The following is a 19,162-nucleotide window of genomic DNA, read 5'->3' as shown; positions in this document are numbered from 1 at the left end:
CTGATATTTACTTAACGACAGATTAAAGAAGTTAACCGGTCAAAATTGGGCAGTTAATTATCTAACGACGGTTTAGTCTAAACTAGCGCTAACGGCGAGTGGTGAAATCCGATTTCGTCAGTTAAGAGCTAACTGCAGTTAGAGCAAGGCTTAACGGCGGTTTAAAAGTTTGGTGAAATCGGGCCTTAAGTCAATTGTTCATACAATTATAGAAAACCGTTCTTTTAGTAGTCTGTTTTCGCTGCAACGCTTGTCAAGTCCAATTACTAACGGTTAAGAAAAAATGTTGCTTGGAGTATTTCTACAAAAGGAAATCCTGAATTTGAGTTGAGAAAGCTCTCCATTTATGTATGTATTCTTTTAGAATATTCTTCATTAGCTTTATGTACAAGTTTTTTTTCCCAGTTTTTAACCAGAAGTGTGTTTTCAGGGCTCAGCATTGGAGATGAACTCGGGTTCAAACAATCGCTTTCTACCTTGGAGAGCAGCAGAAGAAGGTCTACAGATGGGCAAACTGCCCCCAACAGTGTGGACAACCAGGAGGTCAGTGGCTCTACTTAAGTTCTTAACTACTTAATTAGCACTTAAGTTTGGGGGGGGGGGGTATCGATGAATGGTAGTTGTATGCATTAAGTAGTCTAAAGCACGGGTCACACTAGGCTGGCATCAGCGACGAATTGAAAGAAGCCGCGACTGTCAGCTTAATGTGACCACAAAATTCGCAGCTGACACTGAGCTGACTCAGCCTGGATTGGTGAGCCGGTGATGCTGGTGCCAGCTGCTGATCACCATCGGCTGACGAGTAGCCTAGTGTGACCCGTGCTTAAGATCGATGTTGAAGTGGGAAGAGAAGGAAATTGGATCCAAAGTAGTTGAAATTTTGATACATAATTAAATTAGTAGGTCAGTAGCTGTATCTAAAGTAACATTAGATAATTATTTCCATGGGACGTAAATGGCGATAGGGTCCGTGGTAATGTTCATGTAAAATACCACGGCTAGTTAGTGGAATATAAAGTAACAGTTTATGGTATGGTTGCGGAATCGAAAGTAGAAGTCGTTGATTGAAAGAAGTTGTTGAAATTGACGATTCCGTAGATTTGCATGGATAAAACATACTCGCTTAGTAGATTTGACATCCTTATGGATCAGCTGATGACAATGTAATTGTTAGTTCCGTCCGGTGCCACTAGGATCGTTTACAATTTGTTTCTTGTTATTTAAGCTATTTAAAGCCTCGTTTACCCAAATAAAACGATCTAATTGTTAAAAATAATCAGGTAGTCCCTTAGTTATATAACCAAACAGTAAAGCACAAATAATGAAATTACCCCCAAAAATATAGTATATTATTTTCGACACTAGCACCCATTGTCATCAACATGAACTAGACACGAAAAACAGGCTTCAAAAGTTACAATGGGATGAGAAGGCTACTAGTGTTTGTTAGTCTATGATACAGTGAAGTAATTACCATAAAGCCGTTGGTGGATTTTAAGGGAAAGTTGGCAAGTTTATAGATAAACATAGTTAAAATAGCTCAAGTCGTTACCGTAAGCATAGATTAAACATACTCCCTATGTTTAATCTATGCCGTAAGGCAGAAGTCGAGAGTTCGGCGGATGAATTTAAATGAACGGCAAATCTAGAGTTTCCATAGTCAACTTAAGCTTGCCACTTAACAATTAAACTATTATATTTATTTTCTTTCGTTTTTAACATTTATCTATATTGTAAAAAAAATGCTTAAAAACTTCATGGAAAATTGTTTTTATCAAAGAAACAGATTTTTTTCAAATGTATATAATTATTTTATTTAGTTACTGGCCTATTTTTAAATGCATAATACTAAATGAGTCATTATTCAAATGAAGCAAAAAATATGCTCCCAAATATATCTACATAAAAAAAATTACATTCCTGCCTAACATTAAGATTCCATACAAATAATCACTGGACTTACGATTACATAATCATTTAAAAAATGTAGTTTATGTAATTCAATGTCATTAAATGAAACTTGCTAACCTTCATCACATTATAGCTATCTAGGTCACTACATGGTGTGGTCAGTTATTAACTATGTCGCCACTGGCGGGCGATTGACAAGTTATGTACCGCCTACTGTACTAATAAAATGTTAAACTTACTCAATTATTAAGTGTTCAAAATTAATTTACCCTTTGATAAGACTCTATATTGATGCTATCTTGAATTTTAGTTCGAATAGAATTTAATGATTACATACAGTAATTAAATTCTATTCGAACTAAAATTCAAGATAGCATCAATATAGAGTCAACTTTGTTGACGTACTTGTGAACGTATTTCGTGAATGTTGGTAACATTATTTAAACGTTTTTTCCACTCCAAAATTGTCGTATGAAATGAATGCAATAGGGGTTTGTAGACACCTCAACCAACAATCAGTATATTTGTATGATTAAAAGGTTTAATTGTGTACTGCACGAACCAAAATTAAATCGAATCGTCATTGGACTTAATCATAAGAATGGCCGAAAGAATGACTTAAATATTGTATAACCATTCTGTTTTTGTATAACACTAAAAAATTCACAGTATATTTGAACACAATTTCGATCAACTAAATGCAAAATTAATTTTAATCATTCAAAATGTTTAGCATCTTTGGTTTTTGTTACTCTTCTTAAAAGAGAGTGATACACAGTACTAGAAAATAGCAACATTAAAAAATAAAAACAGGAGTGTTTTAGGAGGTACACTGGCTTTACTAATTGATAATAATAATTAATAACAAGGCATTTCCTTACTGGTTACCGGACTATTAAAGCTGATACACCACTAGTAGTCTCCCTAATGTGTCCTTATAGGGTTACATTATTTATTTTAAACAAAATAATTAAGCTACATTTTAATCCAATCCAAATTTAAAGCTCTTTTCATATGACCCAACTACATTAAAAATAGTTTCTTGAAAGTAATTTTCAACTACTGTAATTCTTTCAAAGTACTATATGCTACGAGTGCTTCTTACGGTACATTGGAATGTTTACAATTTGTAATTGCTTTAAACATGTGTTTGATTATATCCTTACAAGGTTTCCTGCCTGGCCTGTAACCAACTACAGACTTGTGACATCACATTAGTATGTGGGAGGTTGTTTACGCAACCAAGGCCTTAGATAGAATGGGAACACTATGTCCAAGTTTATAGGTTAAAGTCTTAGTGTATCAAGTGTAAAAGATTACAGTACTTTGATAATGTTATAACATTGTTGTCGTCGATAAGTACATACGGTTGTCGTCGATTTTGAAGTTATTTCTTACTAAAAAAACTCTCCACTCATTAATACTAGTACGGTGGCATTGGTCATTAGTGACATTCTTTGAGCATCCAAACTCTGTTTATTTCTGTTATTAATTTGTATACTATAATTGTTTTTTTGCAATTTAACCAGTAGAAAAAAATTCTTTATTACGCAGGAAACCCGTAGTTATTGATACATGCGTAGCAGGGCTCAAGTAATCATTTTACTTCTAGCGCAAAACAAAAAAACAGGTGAAGTTAAAATCAATAGCCGTTTTCGTGGCTGTACATTTTCCCTTCACAATCTTCATAGCTGATTTTTAATAATTGTGTTTATTATGTATTACATGGTATTTGTACATCATACACGCATTAGTTGAAATCTAAAAATATTTTAGTATTTTGAAATTAAACGCATCAGTGGACAGATATGTAATTTACCTCCTTCAAATGACAAAAACAACGGTAGGCCTATGTCCAATCGTTGTTCATAAAATTATTTTTTCGTGCTGGATATCGCGTTTTAATATTTTTCTTCAGAGAGGAAAGACAATGTTAAGATCGTGTAATGTTACCAACAATGTAACAGAATGGCAACAAAATATTCGAATACTCAATTCATGGCCCGATATTCAAATTTGAATATTTCCACCGGAAAGAAAGCCAAAACACACAGCGCAAATTGTACGCTATTAGACCCTACTTAGTTTATGCGCCAAATCTGAGGTCGTGAACTTTGAATGGAAAATTACACGTTTTGAATCGAAGATCACGAGCATTTCCCGTCGTGAGTCACTGGGTTCTACAAACATAACTCACGAGCACGAGACGAGCATGGCACGAGCAGTCAGCATAGAACATGAGCATGAGTGATGTGTGGGAAGTTATTACGACCTCCAAGGTACATGAGTGATCATACTCATCATAAATAATCATAGACAGGAGCCTGAGAATCATATGACATACAGGGTGTCATTGTTGGGAAAATAGAAGATACAATGTTGCACGAAAGAAATCATAGTACAGTGTGACGATGATGGGTGTTATTTATTTGGAAACAATGTACTCAAATTGCTTTGATTAGCGTGTACGTGGATCAGCTTTGATTGGTTTATAACTATGTAAAGTCAGTAGGATCAAGTGTAAGGTCATGTAAGGTCAGTAGTAGTTGTTGTAGGGTAAGTAGGATTATTGGGGATTTGTTGACCTCGTCAACTATAATCACTTTATTACTCAGGCAATATACAATACTTTGGGTTAGTTTTTTAATTAATACAGTATAAGTATAAAATGGAGTTAGATACTTTTGGTTGGCCGAATGGTTATAGTGCTCATTTAACCAGTAGGATGCCCGTTTAACCCTTAGAAAGTCTGTAGTTTTTCAGTAGCTTTTAGATTCCTTAAATCTGGCCCCAAATGTCCTTGGTAATATTTAACACTTGGATTTAATTAAATGGATTTTGATCAAGGAACAGATGCAATCAATAAAGTACTGTAACCACTGACTTACGATATTATCTTTAACTATTAATACAACAGTATCCAATAGTCAATGATATTATTTATGAATGAAATAAACTGAATAAACCATACTGGAAGAAAAATATAACCTCGAAGCCTAGAAAGTTGTTTCGTTTTGTGATTAATTCAAGATAATCTTATCATGCTTATCTATTACACTGCTATTATTGTGTTGATTCTCATATTTTTCGTTATTTGGATTGACCACTAAAATCATGTTAAATATTCGAAGGTAGCATCAAACTTTTCACCGACACTTCTTAGTTTTCATTGTTGTTACAAAGAAGCCGTTTTGCAAAACCTGCAGTAAAATGCCAACTTTAATAAGACAATTTCTCTACTGGTTTAACACCAATATTGCACTTGGAGAAATGGACTTGTGGTTTCTCCATCGTGGGAAATGACATCAATTTGGAGCAAGAGAATCCACCTTTCCTAGAATTGGACTCAACCACCAAGACTTGGCTGGTTCGTGTTAGTTTCTTCATTTTACTCGGTTGTTTATTTTCATTTCTAAGGTAAAAGAGAAAATTTTTCCAACCTATCATAGGAAATTCCTGAAAGATTACCTGAATATATAAGGCAACAAATGAACAATATGTGTTAATTCCGACTAAACCAATAACACTTTTAACATTTGTATACATATAGGATATATGACTACGAAACTACTAATTTAGTTTTTCATTGGAGCAAAAACTAATAAAAGTCCATCTGTAGTTTATGACTATGAATAGTTCATTTCAGTAGTCAAATTCATTGCTAGAAAACTGAAGGCGTGGACAATTGATTAGACTACCATTAACAGCACAGATAAGTTTGAAAAATCCTCAACAAACTCAATGAAGATGTTAAATAAACACAAGACTAAATATAATAATAATTAAAATCTTATATTTTAATTATAATTAAAATATAAGTGATAAATAGCAAAACGCCTTTTGGTGTTGATTTCTGATATTAATCGACAGGTACGGAATACGCCGATAGGTAAAATAAACTAAACGAATTAAGGTTTTAAGTTTGAGCAATTGTGTTGTGGAACATACTGTACAACATCATTAAATAAAGGTATATACATTTTAAGTTTTGTTTTTGCATTGACTTTTGTAATAGATTGCCACTTGTTTACTGAATAAATGGATTACTATTAAACTTATTCATTTGATATGAAACACAAATAAACACAAAACTATTCTTTCGATAAAGTTAAATTAAATACAACAATGTGATTTCGTATGCAAAGAAAATTTCTTTTGAATTCAGGGTAGCCAACATAAAAAAATCTACAACATACAAATTTTTAAGGCTTTACTTGAAACGACCATGTCGTCAAGGTTGGCGACAATGCTAATTCTTAGTCGCAGCTTGTGGTATACCTACGGCAATGACCTGGCTATCACTGTATATGTTACATGAACAATCGGAATGCCATACAGCCTTTCGCACGAGCTACTATCATCAATGACCGGTTTGCTCTTGAATTAACCACTCTTATCACTTTAAACCTGTGAAGGTGCTGTGTCGTCGGTGAATTCATCTCGAGGGTTTATAACCTCGATTCATCTGTATGGTGAGTTAGTGAATTTCAAAATTTTCCTTTCATCAAATTGTGTTTTTAAACTGTGAAATGAAGAAATTCACCTCTCTTTTGAGATATACGAAGAAGAAAAATACAATTGAAAACAATAATTGAAAGTGAACTTACTACTCTGAATTGATGTTTAAGAACTTTAGCCTCAAGGCAAGAAGTTTAACTTCGTTTTCCCATCTGAAAGCTCTGTAAATAAGTATAAAATTTCATAATGCTACGCGAAAAACATGTTAAGGTTATTAAATATATAACATAATAATAAATATTAATAAATATTAAACACACGTTCAAGAGGTTACACTAAACTAAAAAAGTCTAAAAAATCATGGAAATCTACTTCGTCAGGTTGATGACTAATTTTGTCTGTTTATCAGTGATCCGAAAGTTTCGTCAACTTTCCTTGAGTAAAAAGGGACACTTACCACTTGTTTATAAATTTACTAATCCCCCAATATATGGAGAAGCCCATACGACACAACTTTGGCGGGCATTAATTGTGCCAACTGGGTTAGGTAGTCGGGTATTCCTGAATTACGCCAACTACTCTAAAAAGCCACCCAATAAGTTCATTACGGGGTCGCCCTCTTTGACTGTATAATTGGTTAGGTTAGGTTAGGTTACGTTAGGTTAGGTTTTGGTTAAGTTAGGTTAAGTTAGGTTAGGTTGAGTTAAGTTAGGTTAAGTTAGGTAGGTTAGGTTAGGATGACATGAAAACAAGGTTAATCCTTCTATCGGTAACTCACCCCTACCTGGTTTGGGCTTGGCGCAACTAAGGAACATTTTTGGGACTCCAAAGCTTGCGCAGTTAAGGATCTCTTTGGCACAATTAATGCACGACCTTCAACTATGTTTAATGAGTAATTACTTACATCAGCTGGTCTGTAGATATGTTATCTCCACAAGTATCCAAAGGTAAAGTATCCAAAGCAGAAAAGAATCGGATTATTCATTGTATGTAAAACCAAAGCAGAAAAAGACTCCAACAGCACAATAAATGAGAGGCAGTCGACCTGTCAACCGAGCTCTATTTGAGTATAAGTAGCTTATTAAAGTAAGTCAAAGTAATTAAAGTGTGTAGCTTATTAACTATTTCTACTTCAGTATCCAAAGTCAATGAAACCCAGGAAATTTATTGGTTCTTTCACAGCAGGATATTGAAGTTTAGTCGCTCGTGTTTAATGAACACGATTACCTCAATTATCAACAATTACCTAGCAAGACCATGTTTAAACTTCATGATTAAGTTTGCTATAATAGGGCGGTCGTTGTAGTAATATAGTTGATAATGAGGGTAATCAAGATCGGACTACAGTAAATGGAAGCTCGGATTTTCTTATGCTTAAAAGTTCAGTTTCTGTTTTTAAATTCAAATCTGCAAATCACAAATGGTATTTATCAAAGCATAGATGCATTAACATAAAGTAAACCGTTGGGTCGGATACTCTCTTACGCCTTTTTATTAACCGACTTCCCCACTACCAACCAAAACCAAATGGAGGAGGTTCTCAATTTGTTTGTTGCGATGTTTTTTTTTTCTATGTATGTTCACCAATTTCTCTGTGATTCTTTTACCGATCAGTGTGGTTCCACCACCAAAATAACCAGGAGAGTTTCTATTTGGTACCTTATATATTATGTTTAAGTATAATATTTGTTTCGGTGAAAAATTCTGAAAACCTTAAATATTCAACATTTATTTTGTTTACATTTGTGCAGATTGTTTACATTTGTGCAGAGAAGGCAATAAATAATAATAACATTCCTACAGCTGTTAGTTGAAACCATTTAAATGAAGCTACAGACAATTCTTCATGAAAACTATTTCTTGCCATGGAGCCTGAATTACATAGAGAAAAATGCATTTTGTTTTGGTTACTATAAAAAGTGTATTTTAACGTTTGACCTGATTTGTGTATACAGTAATTCTGTTTTTAGTATTGAATATTCTGACTTACAAAAACATATATGTTTCAGTGAATAGCTGTATGATATTGACAAGTAATTAAGGTTTATTGTGAAAACCAAAGCATTCGTAAAACAGGTCTAAATATAAACCAAATGCAATTATCCCTTACATGACCTAAGAAGTGTGACAGTGCATAATCGTCAATTGTCTCAAAAGTGTTAAATATTTTAATTACTAAACATGCATTTGCAGATGTGGAATATTTATTGATATTCTCTACCCAGTTACTATATCATATCAATACTATTATACCTGCTTCGGAAAGTCATAGAGGAAGATGATTTGCAATTTCGACTAGGCTATATCTTGATCAAACAAAACCAACTACATGGCTTGCACCACTTTTAGCTGAACCAATCTTTCATATACATATTTCATTTGCAGATGTGGAATGTTTATTAATATTCTCTACCCAGTTACTATAACATATCAATACTATTATGCCTGCTTCGGAAAGTCCTAGAGGAAGATGATTTGCAATTTCGACTAGGCTATATCTTGAGCAAACAAAACCCCTTTCATGACTTACACCACTTTTAGCTGAACCAATCTTTCATATAATATTTTCCAAAGGTACTATACGAAAGGTAGTATGGTGTTAACGACCAATTTTCCACTTTTGAGAGATTTTTTAGTGCTGGTAGCTGAGGAATAACTTTCATATTGTTCCAAAAGGCTTGAGACGTTACTGTATTTCTTTTTATAATGTAGAAGTACACCGATTGCAGGAAACGATGATGTCTGACATTTCAATGTATCTAGAAAAGACAATTAGTTTTTCATTAGGCCTAATGTAATGGACAACTCTTTCTTTCCTAAGGAATATCTAAAGATGTTTATTTCTATACATCTATACGCATTGATTATGTAACCGGAACAGGTGACTCAAGCAGTTTTAAAATAATGATTGTTCTGTGGAACTTTTGATTGTTTCAAACAGTTTTGCTTATCAAAAATTCTCAAGTAATTAATATATAGAAAATTATACAGTCACTAAAAAATCATGAAATAATTTATTTTTGTAAAAATATACAACCGACTTCAAACGCTCTAAAAAGAATGAAATAATTTCAATAAAGTTAACTTTTGTATTAGGCAAGCTTACGTATTTCAAGTCGGCGCGGCTCAAACTGCAAATATGATTGAAATAAAATATTGTGTGTGTATTTTGAAAATCAATAAATTGTAGCTGGATAACATAAATAAATAAAAAATATACTGAACTGTTTTGTTTATATATTAAAGGAAATATTTTCTTGTATTTTATGTTTACTTCAGAATAAATGCATTATGAAAATAACACACACAAATGTTCTATATGAATAGGAAAATAATTTAGTTTGATATTATGATAGGGAAAAGGAGCTAGTTTAGTATTAAAACGTTACTTTTCCTAGTTAGAAACATTTAAATGCGTTATATTCTTTTTAAAGATACTCGTTAATACCACTATAATGCCGATCTCTGATTACGGCAATAAAATAACACTTAACGCATAACTATGAAAAAGACATGCAGATTAACACCTTTAGTTATAGATAGTCACCTGCAATATGGACACCCTCTTTCAATTTTGTATCAAAAATCATCATAGAGCCGCGCCGACTTAAAATACGTGAGCTTGCCTAATACAAAAGTTTACTTTATTGAAATTATTTCATTCTTTTTAGAGCGTTTGAAGTCGGTTGTATATTTTTACAAAAATAAATTATATGTTAAGTATTAAAATATAACTAAACATACAAGACGAGTTCTCAAAAGCGAAATAGTAGAACCGAAGCACTAAGACGAAAAAGTCAACTAGTTTAGCGTTAATTTATTTCAGCATACTTCCAACAAAATAAAATTTACAGCTACAGTATTTGCTTACCCATTTGAATACAGTTCTAACAGTTTTCAAACTAAAAGAAATTTACTAGTAAAAAGGATTTACTCAAGTATGGAAAGTATAGACAGACTTTGCTACTCCTAATTTTGCACACAAAGTCCCAATTTTACTTCTGTGTTTAAAGAGAACCCCTATTTAGACCATCGATCTCTATTATTACAACAACCGATGATTTAGACACATGTGTAAACTGCAATTCTATAATCTTGAATCACCTTCTGCACTATTTGGGATTGTCCTTTTGTAAGAGTGCAACATACGATACGTAAGCATTTTAAAACATTTTTCCTGAAAACGTTGTTTGAAAGATTGACGGAATTAGGGCAATCTGAGTATGTGCAACCTGTACAACCAAAAGTCGTGATTTTTCAGTTATTTATTATTTTTAAATTGCCTCTATTTGAACTAAATATGTAGTTTTGTCGTATATTTTTAATTGGGGTTTTGCTCCTTCAATTCTTATACCAAGTTTCATAAAGATATCTTAAATAGTTTTAAATACAGGGTGATTGATATAAGTGTGCCAGCCGTTTTATTCGAAAACCATAAGAGATATCAAAAAAAGTTAAATGGTAAGTGCCTTGGATTTTTTATTTTAAAAATTGTAGTCAAGTCGAAAAAAAATTTTTAGCCGCCATTTTTCCAATATGGCTGCCAACTTTGATTTTTCTTATGGATTTTTCATTGTATTTCATGATGTATGTATTCCGGTAGAAAATGTAATTTTAAGACGATTTTATTCTTGTGATTTTTTCATAAACCTAACCGTTTCAAAGATAATAATGGTTAAAGTTGTGAAATTTTGAATAGTTTTTTAATAAAAGCTGGCATGCTTGCTTAGGCCTTTATCGAAACTCTTTCTTTTGCCTAATTTTTAAAACTTTAAACATAATTATCTTTGGAACGGTTAGGTTTATGAAAAAAATCCCAAGAATAAAATCGTCTTAAAACATCATAAAATACAGGTTGTTCCGTAAGAAAAATCAAAGTTGGCGGCTATATTGGAAAAATGGCGGCTAAAATATTTTTTTTGACTTGACTAAAATTTTTAAAATAAAAAATCCAAGGCACTTACCATTTAACTTTTTGTTGATATCTATTATAGTTTTAGAATAAAACGGCTGGCACACTTATATCAATCACCCTGTATATACATTTTTAATTACAAAATGCAAAACTGTGGATATTTTGAACACAATATGTTTTTAGAAAAACCCGTTATTTTTCATCTTATTTTCACTTTGACTCATAAAACATATTTTTATTCTAAAGTTCTTGTATTTACTTCAGGGGCACCCTGTATAAGTGTATATAAATGCCAATTATACGTAAGAATTAAATATATATATATATATATATATGTTCTATGTTCAACAGTAACATACACCTTACACCTACCCAACGTTGACTTTGACCTCTACACACCCTTTTGGAGGCGCAGGCGGTCCAACGTAGGACTCGGTCAAGGCACGGGCTTCACGTAGAACACCGAAGGACTTCAAGGCCCTCATGTTCCGCCGTGACGCAATAGAAGTTCTAACTGGGTCGAAACCATTCTAATAGAACCCTTTAATTACCGGCGACCTTGACGTTGCAATCAAAGGTAACGCTGAATGTGAAATGCTGTGTGTTGGAGCAAATACGTCTGGTGTTATTTGTGTTTTGTCTCTACTTGGGAATTGTGTTCGCTCGTTGAGTGGTTTAGAAACTTGTGTGTCAGAGAAGATTGGTTGAGTTTAACAAACGTGAGAAGGCTTAGAGGAATGTTAAGCCTGGTCAACCTAAATTCCTCTTGGGGAAGAACACAATTTTTATACTTTCTAAATGCACATGTGCTTTGTTTTTTAACTTTATTTTTCCACACAGTTGATGGAAGGAAACCTTTGTTAGTTTTATCAAACTTAAGTATGAGATTATTTATGGATTTTGAATAGCCACATAATCTTCTGAGTTCTCTCCTCGTTGCGAGGCTTGTACAGAAACTAATTTGCCACAAAATAGTAGGAAACATGCATCCTTCTTAAAATCACTTATGAAGTTCGTACAAGAAACGCAACATAAGAGGCTTAAGATTTTATATCAGGATGAAAAGTGTAATTCCAGGATCGCAAGTCAAAGATAGAAGGAAGACTGTAAACTTTTTTCTGCAACTTTTGTCGTTTTGTGGACCATAAACAGTAAAGAAAGAATAAAATGAACACAATAATTTCATCTGATTAATACATATAAAATTAGAAGAAAGTATACAAATTAATTCATCAAAAAAAAGTATTTCAATCATTTCCTTTCATATTGATAAAAGGTTAACGTCGTGAGGGAAAATGAAACAGTAAAAACGTTATCGTCTATAACAATTACGTTTAAATTAACACGCCCCTACGACATTTTAACACAATCGTTCAATAAAACAAACAAAATCAATTCGTGCAAAATCTCTTTCATATATCTAAAAAAAATTAGTTTTAGTGGAACTAAGTTGGCAGCAATGAGTGGCAATTGCAACAATGGTACAGAACAGCTGTTTATGTTTAGTTCCAGCCGCTAATGGCTCACGTGCAACGATCCAACGCTCTACTTGTTTTTGTTGCACTCACACTTTCATTGGCGCACGCCAACGACACGCGCCATACTTTCTAATCAGCTGACAATTTAGTTGAGAGTGTTAAATGGGAATTTCACTCGGGGAAATATTTTTCAAATGACATTTCTGTGTTTTTCTATGACGTTGGAAATGTTAGCTAGTAACTAACATTCTAGTAACTTATCTATTTTAATAGCAATTTTCTTCAGGTTGTGTTAGTGGAATGGTACTTAAGAGACCATAACCTTATAAAATAGATATACGCTTATTACACATTTCAATTTATTTCTTTACGTCGTATGTATTTTAATTATATTACCTGAATTATAACACATGTATCTAGTGAATTTCTACAACATAATTCTTACATTATAATACAGTGAATTCGTGGCAATTCAAATTCGACAGGAGAAGTAAAAAACGATTTGTCACAAAAGTTTGTTTATTTATGTGTGGGTTGGTTTATTAGAAGGAAAATTATAATAATTTAAATTAATGAAGATTTATTTCTTATGGTTTTATTTATGCTGTGAAATTTTAATTTCATAACGATTTCAAGTCCAGTTTTTCCAGCCCTCTTCCTGAGAGTGTCTCTATGTCTTCTCGATTTCATCATTTTTGTACCCACCAACAGCGCTAATTTGCTTAGGCAAACAGTTGGTTTGCCTAACTAAATTATTACGCAAACTGCTCAGATTTCGTACAAACATTATTCAAAATAAGATATTTTACATCTCAGTTGTGGATGTAGATTGTTTGGATTAAGTGGTGCCGGTTTTCGTTTCCCACATGGCTGAATTTCAATACAATTTGACTTTCTCTTGTCTAAAATCCATAATTAGGCGATAAATTACGATAACAATAGGTCAAACCTTATTGTTAAGAAGTTGGTCAGAAGAATGATGCGATGATAACCTTTTAAATTATGTGACCTTTTCACTGACCCTTCACAACTCCCAAAGATAGTGCTGAGAACTATATTTCCTTCTTCTTGTGCCCACGTCAAAAAATCAAGAATCAATAATCTTTATTGCCTTTGATCCATACATACAGACATTGGCATAGTCAATAAATTAAATAAATACATTACATTCTAACAATAATTACAAATCTGTATTTACCATACCCTGTATTCATATCTGTGTTCATTTGATGGCTCAAAACTGGACCCAGCTGTTCCTGATTATTAGGCTTTAAATAAATGATCCTGATTGATGAATCATCTGATCTTAGTCAGTAACAAAGCTACACATAAAATCTCACATCATTCGACACTAATATTTGGGTGAAAATGCGCACCTAGGTTGCGTTCTCATCTCAAATAATTAAAGATAAAATTTAACAGTTTCATACCAAATTGAACGTTGACTTTCCGATTAAGTATTTCTAAAAGATTTTTAAGAAAACTACCTAATGGGTAAGTAAAGTTTATTGCTGTAAGGGCATGTTTGCCCAAACAGTTAAATGAGTTCTCAATTTAACCACCGGTAATTAGTTCATTAGTTGCAAATCAATAAACATAAAAATATTTATAAATAACAACTGGGCCTACTCTAATATTATGTTTATACTAACGAAACAGTAAGTTAAAGAGAATAACTGTGATTTTCGATTCGACGCTCCAACCATCGAAATTAGGCAAATTAGTACTTTACTGGTGAATCTGCATGCCCAACAATCATGAAGTTGCAATTGTAACTGTTACTTTTGCAACAAGTGATTAACAAATCAGTGCAACTGCTGCAACGTTGTAACGGTACGACCTTCGCTGCAACCGTTCCTTGCTATTTCTGTGTCGCGCTAATAAGGCACTGATGGCTTTAGTTTTTCTGTGATGTATAGAACTACTGAATTGACGAATGCGTGGCGAAACCTTTTATACGCTCAATATAGGGCAAGTCGCAAGTATACTTCGGTACCCTATTGCAAAGTCATTAGACCTGTTTCGGTTTGTGTTTCAAGTTGGTAACGTCTGGGTGCGCTGATGTCGCCTTATAGTTTCCCACTTACTTTAGGGAAGATTTTATTTATGTTTTATTCCAGCCTACTGATAGATGTTTATAAAACCTGTTAACCAAAAACTATACTAGGTTTCAACAAAACCGCCGCAGCAAACCTGCAGACTAAGCGAATTTCCATTTGACTGATTGGATTTACACTGAAATGTCTACTTAAAAATATAACATTTATTCCCGATTTAAATAGAATTAGTTTAACAAGTACTTAGGTTTGCTGCATCAGGGAGGGTAAAATTGTTTTTTTGTTGTAAAATGTTAATAGTTAGTAAGAAATAAAAACATTTTCCAAATTTGATCAAAATATGTTCATAAACAAGCAAACTACAACCGTTTACTTATTCTCCATAAGAATAACATGGGAATTTTAAATTTACAATTTTTTTGAATTTTCTCCGTAACCGTTAGGCGCATAATAACGCTTCAATATACTAAATTATTTGTTTTTTTTAGCTCTACAAAATGGTTTGGAAATAAATTGCAAAATTTTAAGTTTTTTGGGTCAAAAATGGGAAAAACCTATTTTTACCCCATAAAACCCCCCGTAAACACCCGTTCCCATGGTCCGATCATGCTGGATCGCGAACTCGTTCGAATAAACGTAGGTTTACACGTTTGTACCAAATTTCATCAAAATCGGATCATTTTTGCTTGAGTTATCGTGCTGACGGACACACACACATATATATATATATATATATATAAATATATGTATATATATATATATATATATATATATATATATATATATGAATTTGAACGGATGGTGTTTTTGGCCTCTAGGGACCTCAAAACGAAAAAAAAATCGGTCCCGCGTCCAGGTCTTACCATGAGTACTACGGTAATAGCTTATTCCCTATATGGGAAATTCGCTAAAACCTGTTCACCAAAAACTATACTAGGTTTCAACAAAAGCCACTTGTCCATAGAAATTTTAAACTAAATATGGTTCACAATGTGTACCATCTGCTCAGTAATTTGTAGCCTAATGATGATTGGTATCAGCATGACGTACGAACGGTGCAGCAGAGGTGTAGAAACTCAGCAACGCAATAATGACAGCCATCCGTACAATTATTCTGTCCTGAATACCGTACTTCTTCCTCCGGAGTGTTTGCTCTGGTTTTTTGCAGCTTTAAGTTTCCGACAGTAAGCATTTCGTTGCGAAAAATGATAACTTAATAATCGTAATATAGTCTTGGAGCTACTGATTAATTTCTAAAATGATCCTTGGTTAAGGTTATAAAGGTTCTTGTGGTAGCACACTCGTAAACTAGACAAGGCTTATTTTTATGACCTGAATTTGGTGGATATCCTATTTTAGTCTTCTTGTGCTTAACACCGTTAAGTAGCTGGTCAAATACATCAAGTATTTATAGCCCCAAGTAACACGATCGAAGTAACAAGAAGTCTAAGTAATTGCCCCATCACGCCTTCAAACCACAAACCTGGATCCTAATTTCACATAAATTATCACAATCATGTGGTATTCTACGACTTCTCCTCAAATATGACCAATATTGTATAGCTTGTTGACTATGATCATTGCCCTCACCTTAGTTCTTATAACACCTATATCAACCAATTTTCAGCTGGATAACTCCAATTACGATTCAATTGAAGGAGATCAACCAAGGTCAACTTCCTTTCACTTACCACGTTCAGAATTTCAGATTTAATAGCGTGAATTGGTCCCACAAAATTTCCTTTGCATTTTGGTGTACGTATTATTTTTATTTCTCCACGCGGAGATTACAAAATAAAGCTGTTATTACGCGTAATTTTCGAAAGTAATAAATCTTCGAGGCTACAAACAAAATTGTTGGACTTTGGTCTACTTTAAAGCAATATTTTGGATTTGGGTTCAAAGCGAAGTTTGAATTAAAGCTTTTGTGAACCTAATGTCAATTGATTTTAGAAATCCTTAAGGAATAATGGTGTTTCCATACCATCATTATCTTCCATATATCAAAGTAGCAGTTGAGCACATTTACCACATCCATCCCATTTTATATAAAATCAACATTATATATACATTCGATTACACTGCCATAAGGTCTACTAAACAGCCAATCCTGATTTAAATATCGACGATCCTTTAAGATTAAACCTGAAACAAGCAGTTCAAATATTGAACAAAAACTATCTTTGTGTACAATCTATAATAAATGTAGAATCTATAATAAATGTAGTTTCAAACAGTGTTTAATATAGTATACCTTTGCATCGTTGATCAGCGCGTGAATTATAAAGCGGTAAATTTTTCTCCGATGTTGGCAACGCCGGTTCCGTTACGGCGGGCCAATCGCCGTTTAATGACAGTTATTTGGCCAGCAGGATTGCAACTTGGCGATGTTCACTTGATAATACACCATAAACGTTGTTGGGACAGGAAACACGGCTTGTGCCACTTCTAACCGCATTCACGCTTCATTTTCCGAAGAATTTATGTCTTAGTTTTGGTCCGCAGATCGTGGCACGCATGGAATAGAAACTTGTGTCGTGATTCATCAGGTAATTGCATGTGACGAAAGTTCACCGCAAAAGTGACAGTGAGGTTTTTATAAGAGAATATGAAGAATGAGAAATATACGGTTTCGATTGAGTGCATTGACTTTGTTTGACCTGTATTTTTCAATTTTTAAAAATTAAAAGAATTAAAGCTAATTCAATTACGTCGGTAATCAGGCATGATAAATATTTAGAGATTTAGACACTCTACACTTCAAGACACTTCTCATATTTTAAACCCTGAAGCCTGTTTCGATATGTGTTCGGTTACGTGTGCAAAGAAATCTATTATAGCTTAATCCTATATTTGAGGGTGGATTTTACACTCTTCCTTTTTACTCTGGCCAAGCAATACCGTAGCTTACAAAAAGTTTTAAACTAAAGTTGTTGAAATGCCAGTACATAACTAGTGAATATAAACACGCACTCTACAAACTTGACAGAAAAAAATACTGTAAAAATATCTTAAGCTGGTTCATAAAGATGAACAATCTACAGGGTTGAATCTGTGGTTTTACTGGCTGCGTCAAATTTGTAGGTTTTGCTGGCATAATTTCAGCTTTTATTTTATTACAATAATATTGTGAGCAACCACTAATCTATAATATGTGGTCTTGTGAACAAATGAATTTCCATGAAACCAATCTTATTGGTTATCATCGTGTGTACTTTAGAGTCACATGGGGTAATTTTTCAAATAATAAAATTAATACATTTGGACCACTAATTTGCACTTTTTATGACCTTTATCTTCTCTTAAAAACTGTTTAGTCATGAGGTTATGTTTTCTTCGTACCTTTTAAAATTTTCAGTGTTTTCTTTTAATTACTTAATTCTTAAACGTTGGTAGAATCGACAATCGCACCTAAATCAGACAATGAAGGACTCTTCCTTTCACAACAAAAGGAAGGCCGAATGCCGAATAAATTTTGTGTGGTGATTTTGTAACAAAACAATAATCGTCGTCTTTAACATTTGTCATGGATGACTCGCTGTTGACTTAACGACTATATCTTCATTTCCCGCAAATGCCAAGTCAATCACAAATCCACAGTGGCTTTCTCCTAGGTCGTTCCTTATGTACTAAAGTACAAGTTTATATCCACGTCACGACTCTTTATAGAAACTTTTGGAAACTTATTCTGTTATGTAAATATGTTTACGTGATTGGAAAACAAACTCTGAAATTCTTATTCAATTATCATACACTATAGCACGCATATAGTTATCAGTTGCAAATTTAATTATATAGGTGAAACAGAGGACTGAGCAGTTCTGAATATTAATCCGTGTCTACACAAATTACTGTGTAATTATCAACTCAGCATTCCAATATACGAACCATGGCTCATGCATACAGAAAAATATAAGAATAGCTGTAGGTTACTTTGTTGTTGAGTTTTAAACTATAGGGCTGCCAATGACATACTGCAGGATGACCAAAGGTCCTGAGGTCACCAGGTGGGAGGACAAAGGTTAAGAGAGAGGAGGTACAGGGTGTGACAACGTTACATGACTAAGCATCGCAGGCACATTATGAATGTCCTGATTGCCTGGAGGATCCTGAGGTGTAAACACATTTGTAAGGTCCTTTACATTCTGTACCTATGTACAAGCGGCATTTACATGTAGTGTTTACGTTTTTATTGTGTGTTCTAAATTAACATGAGTGTAAAATGAAAATGCAATGTTGTACGTTTGATGTGGTAATATTAATATTGTTATTTAGTGTGGAATCGACTATATTTATTTTCATATTTATCATTACTAGAGGTTGTCCAGTAATCGAGAACACGA

At 33.4% G+C, this 19,162-nt stretch overlaps 1 protein-coding gene across 1 annotated transcript in view; it reads left to right on the top strand.

Moving 5' to 3' along the window:
- The window catches only part of LOC128993654 (uncharacterized), a 79,284-nt gene that overhangs the window by 43,428 nt on the left and 16,694 nt on the right, over positions 1–19,162 (top strand). The window contains exon 3 of the mRNA XM_054417713.1: positions 431–543. Within this exon, the coding sequence (XP_054273688.1) occupies positions 431–543 (113 nt within the window). The remainder of the gene's footprint in view (positions 1–430; positions 544–19,162) is intronic.

The sequence above is a fragment of the Macrosteles quadrilineatus genome, unplaced genomic scaffold (assembly GCF_028750875.1).
Source record: "Macrosteles quadrilineatus isolate MER2022 unplaced genomic scaffold, UCM_ALF_1.0 Scaffold_4__1_contigs__length_99947679, whole genome shotgun sequence".
Lineage (NCBI taxonomy): Eukaryota > Metazoa > Arthropoda > Insecta > Hemiptera > Cicadellidae > Macrosteles > Macrosteles quadrilineatus.
Note: the sequence above shows the minus strand (reverse complement) of the source record. Positions and strands in the feature narration are given on the sequence as shown.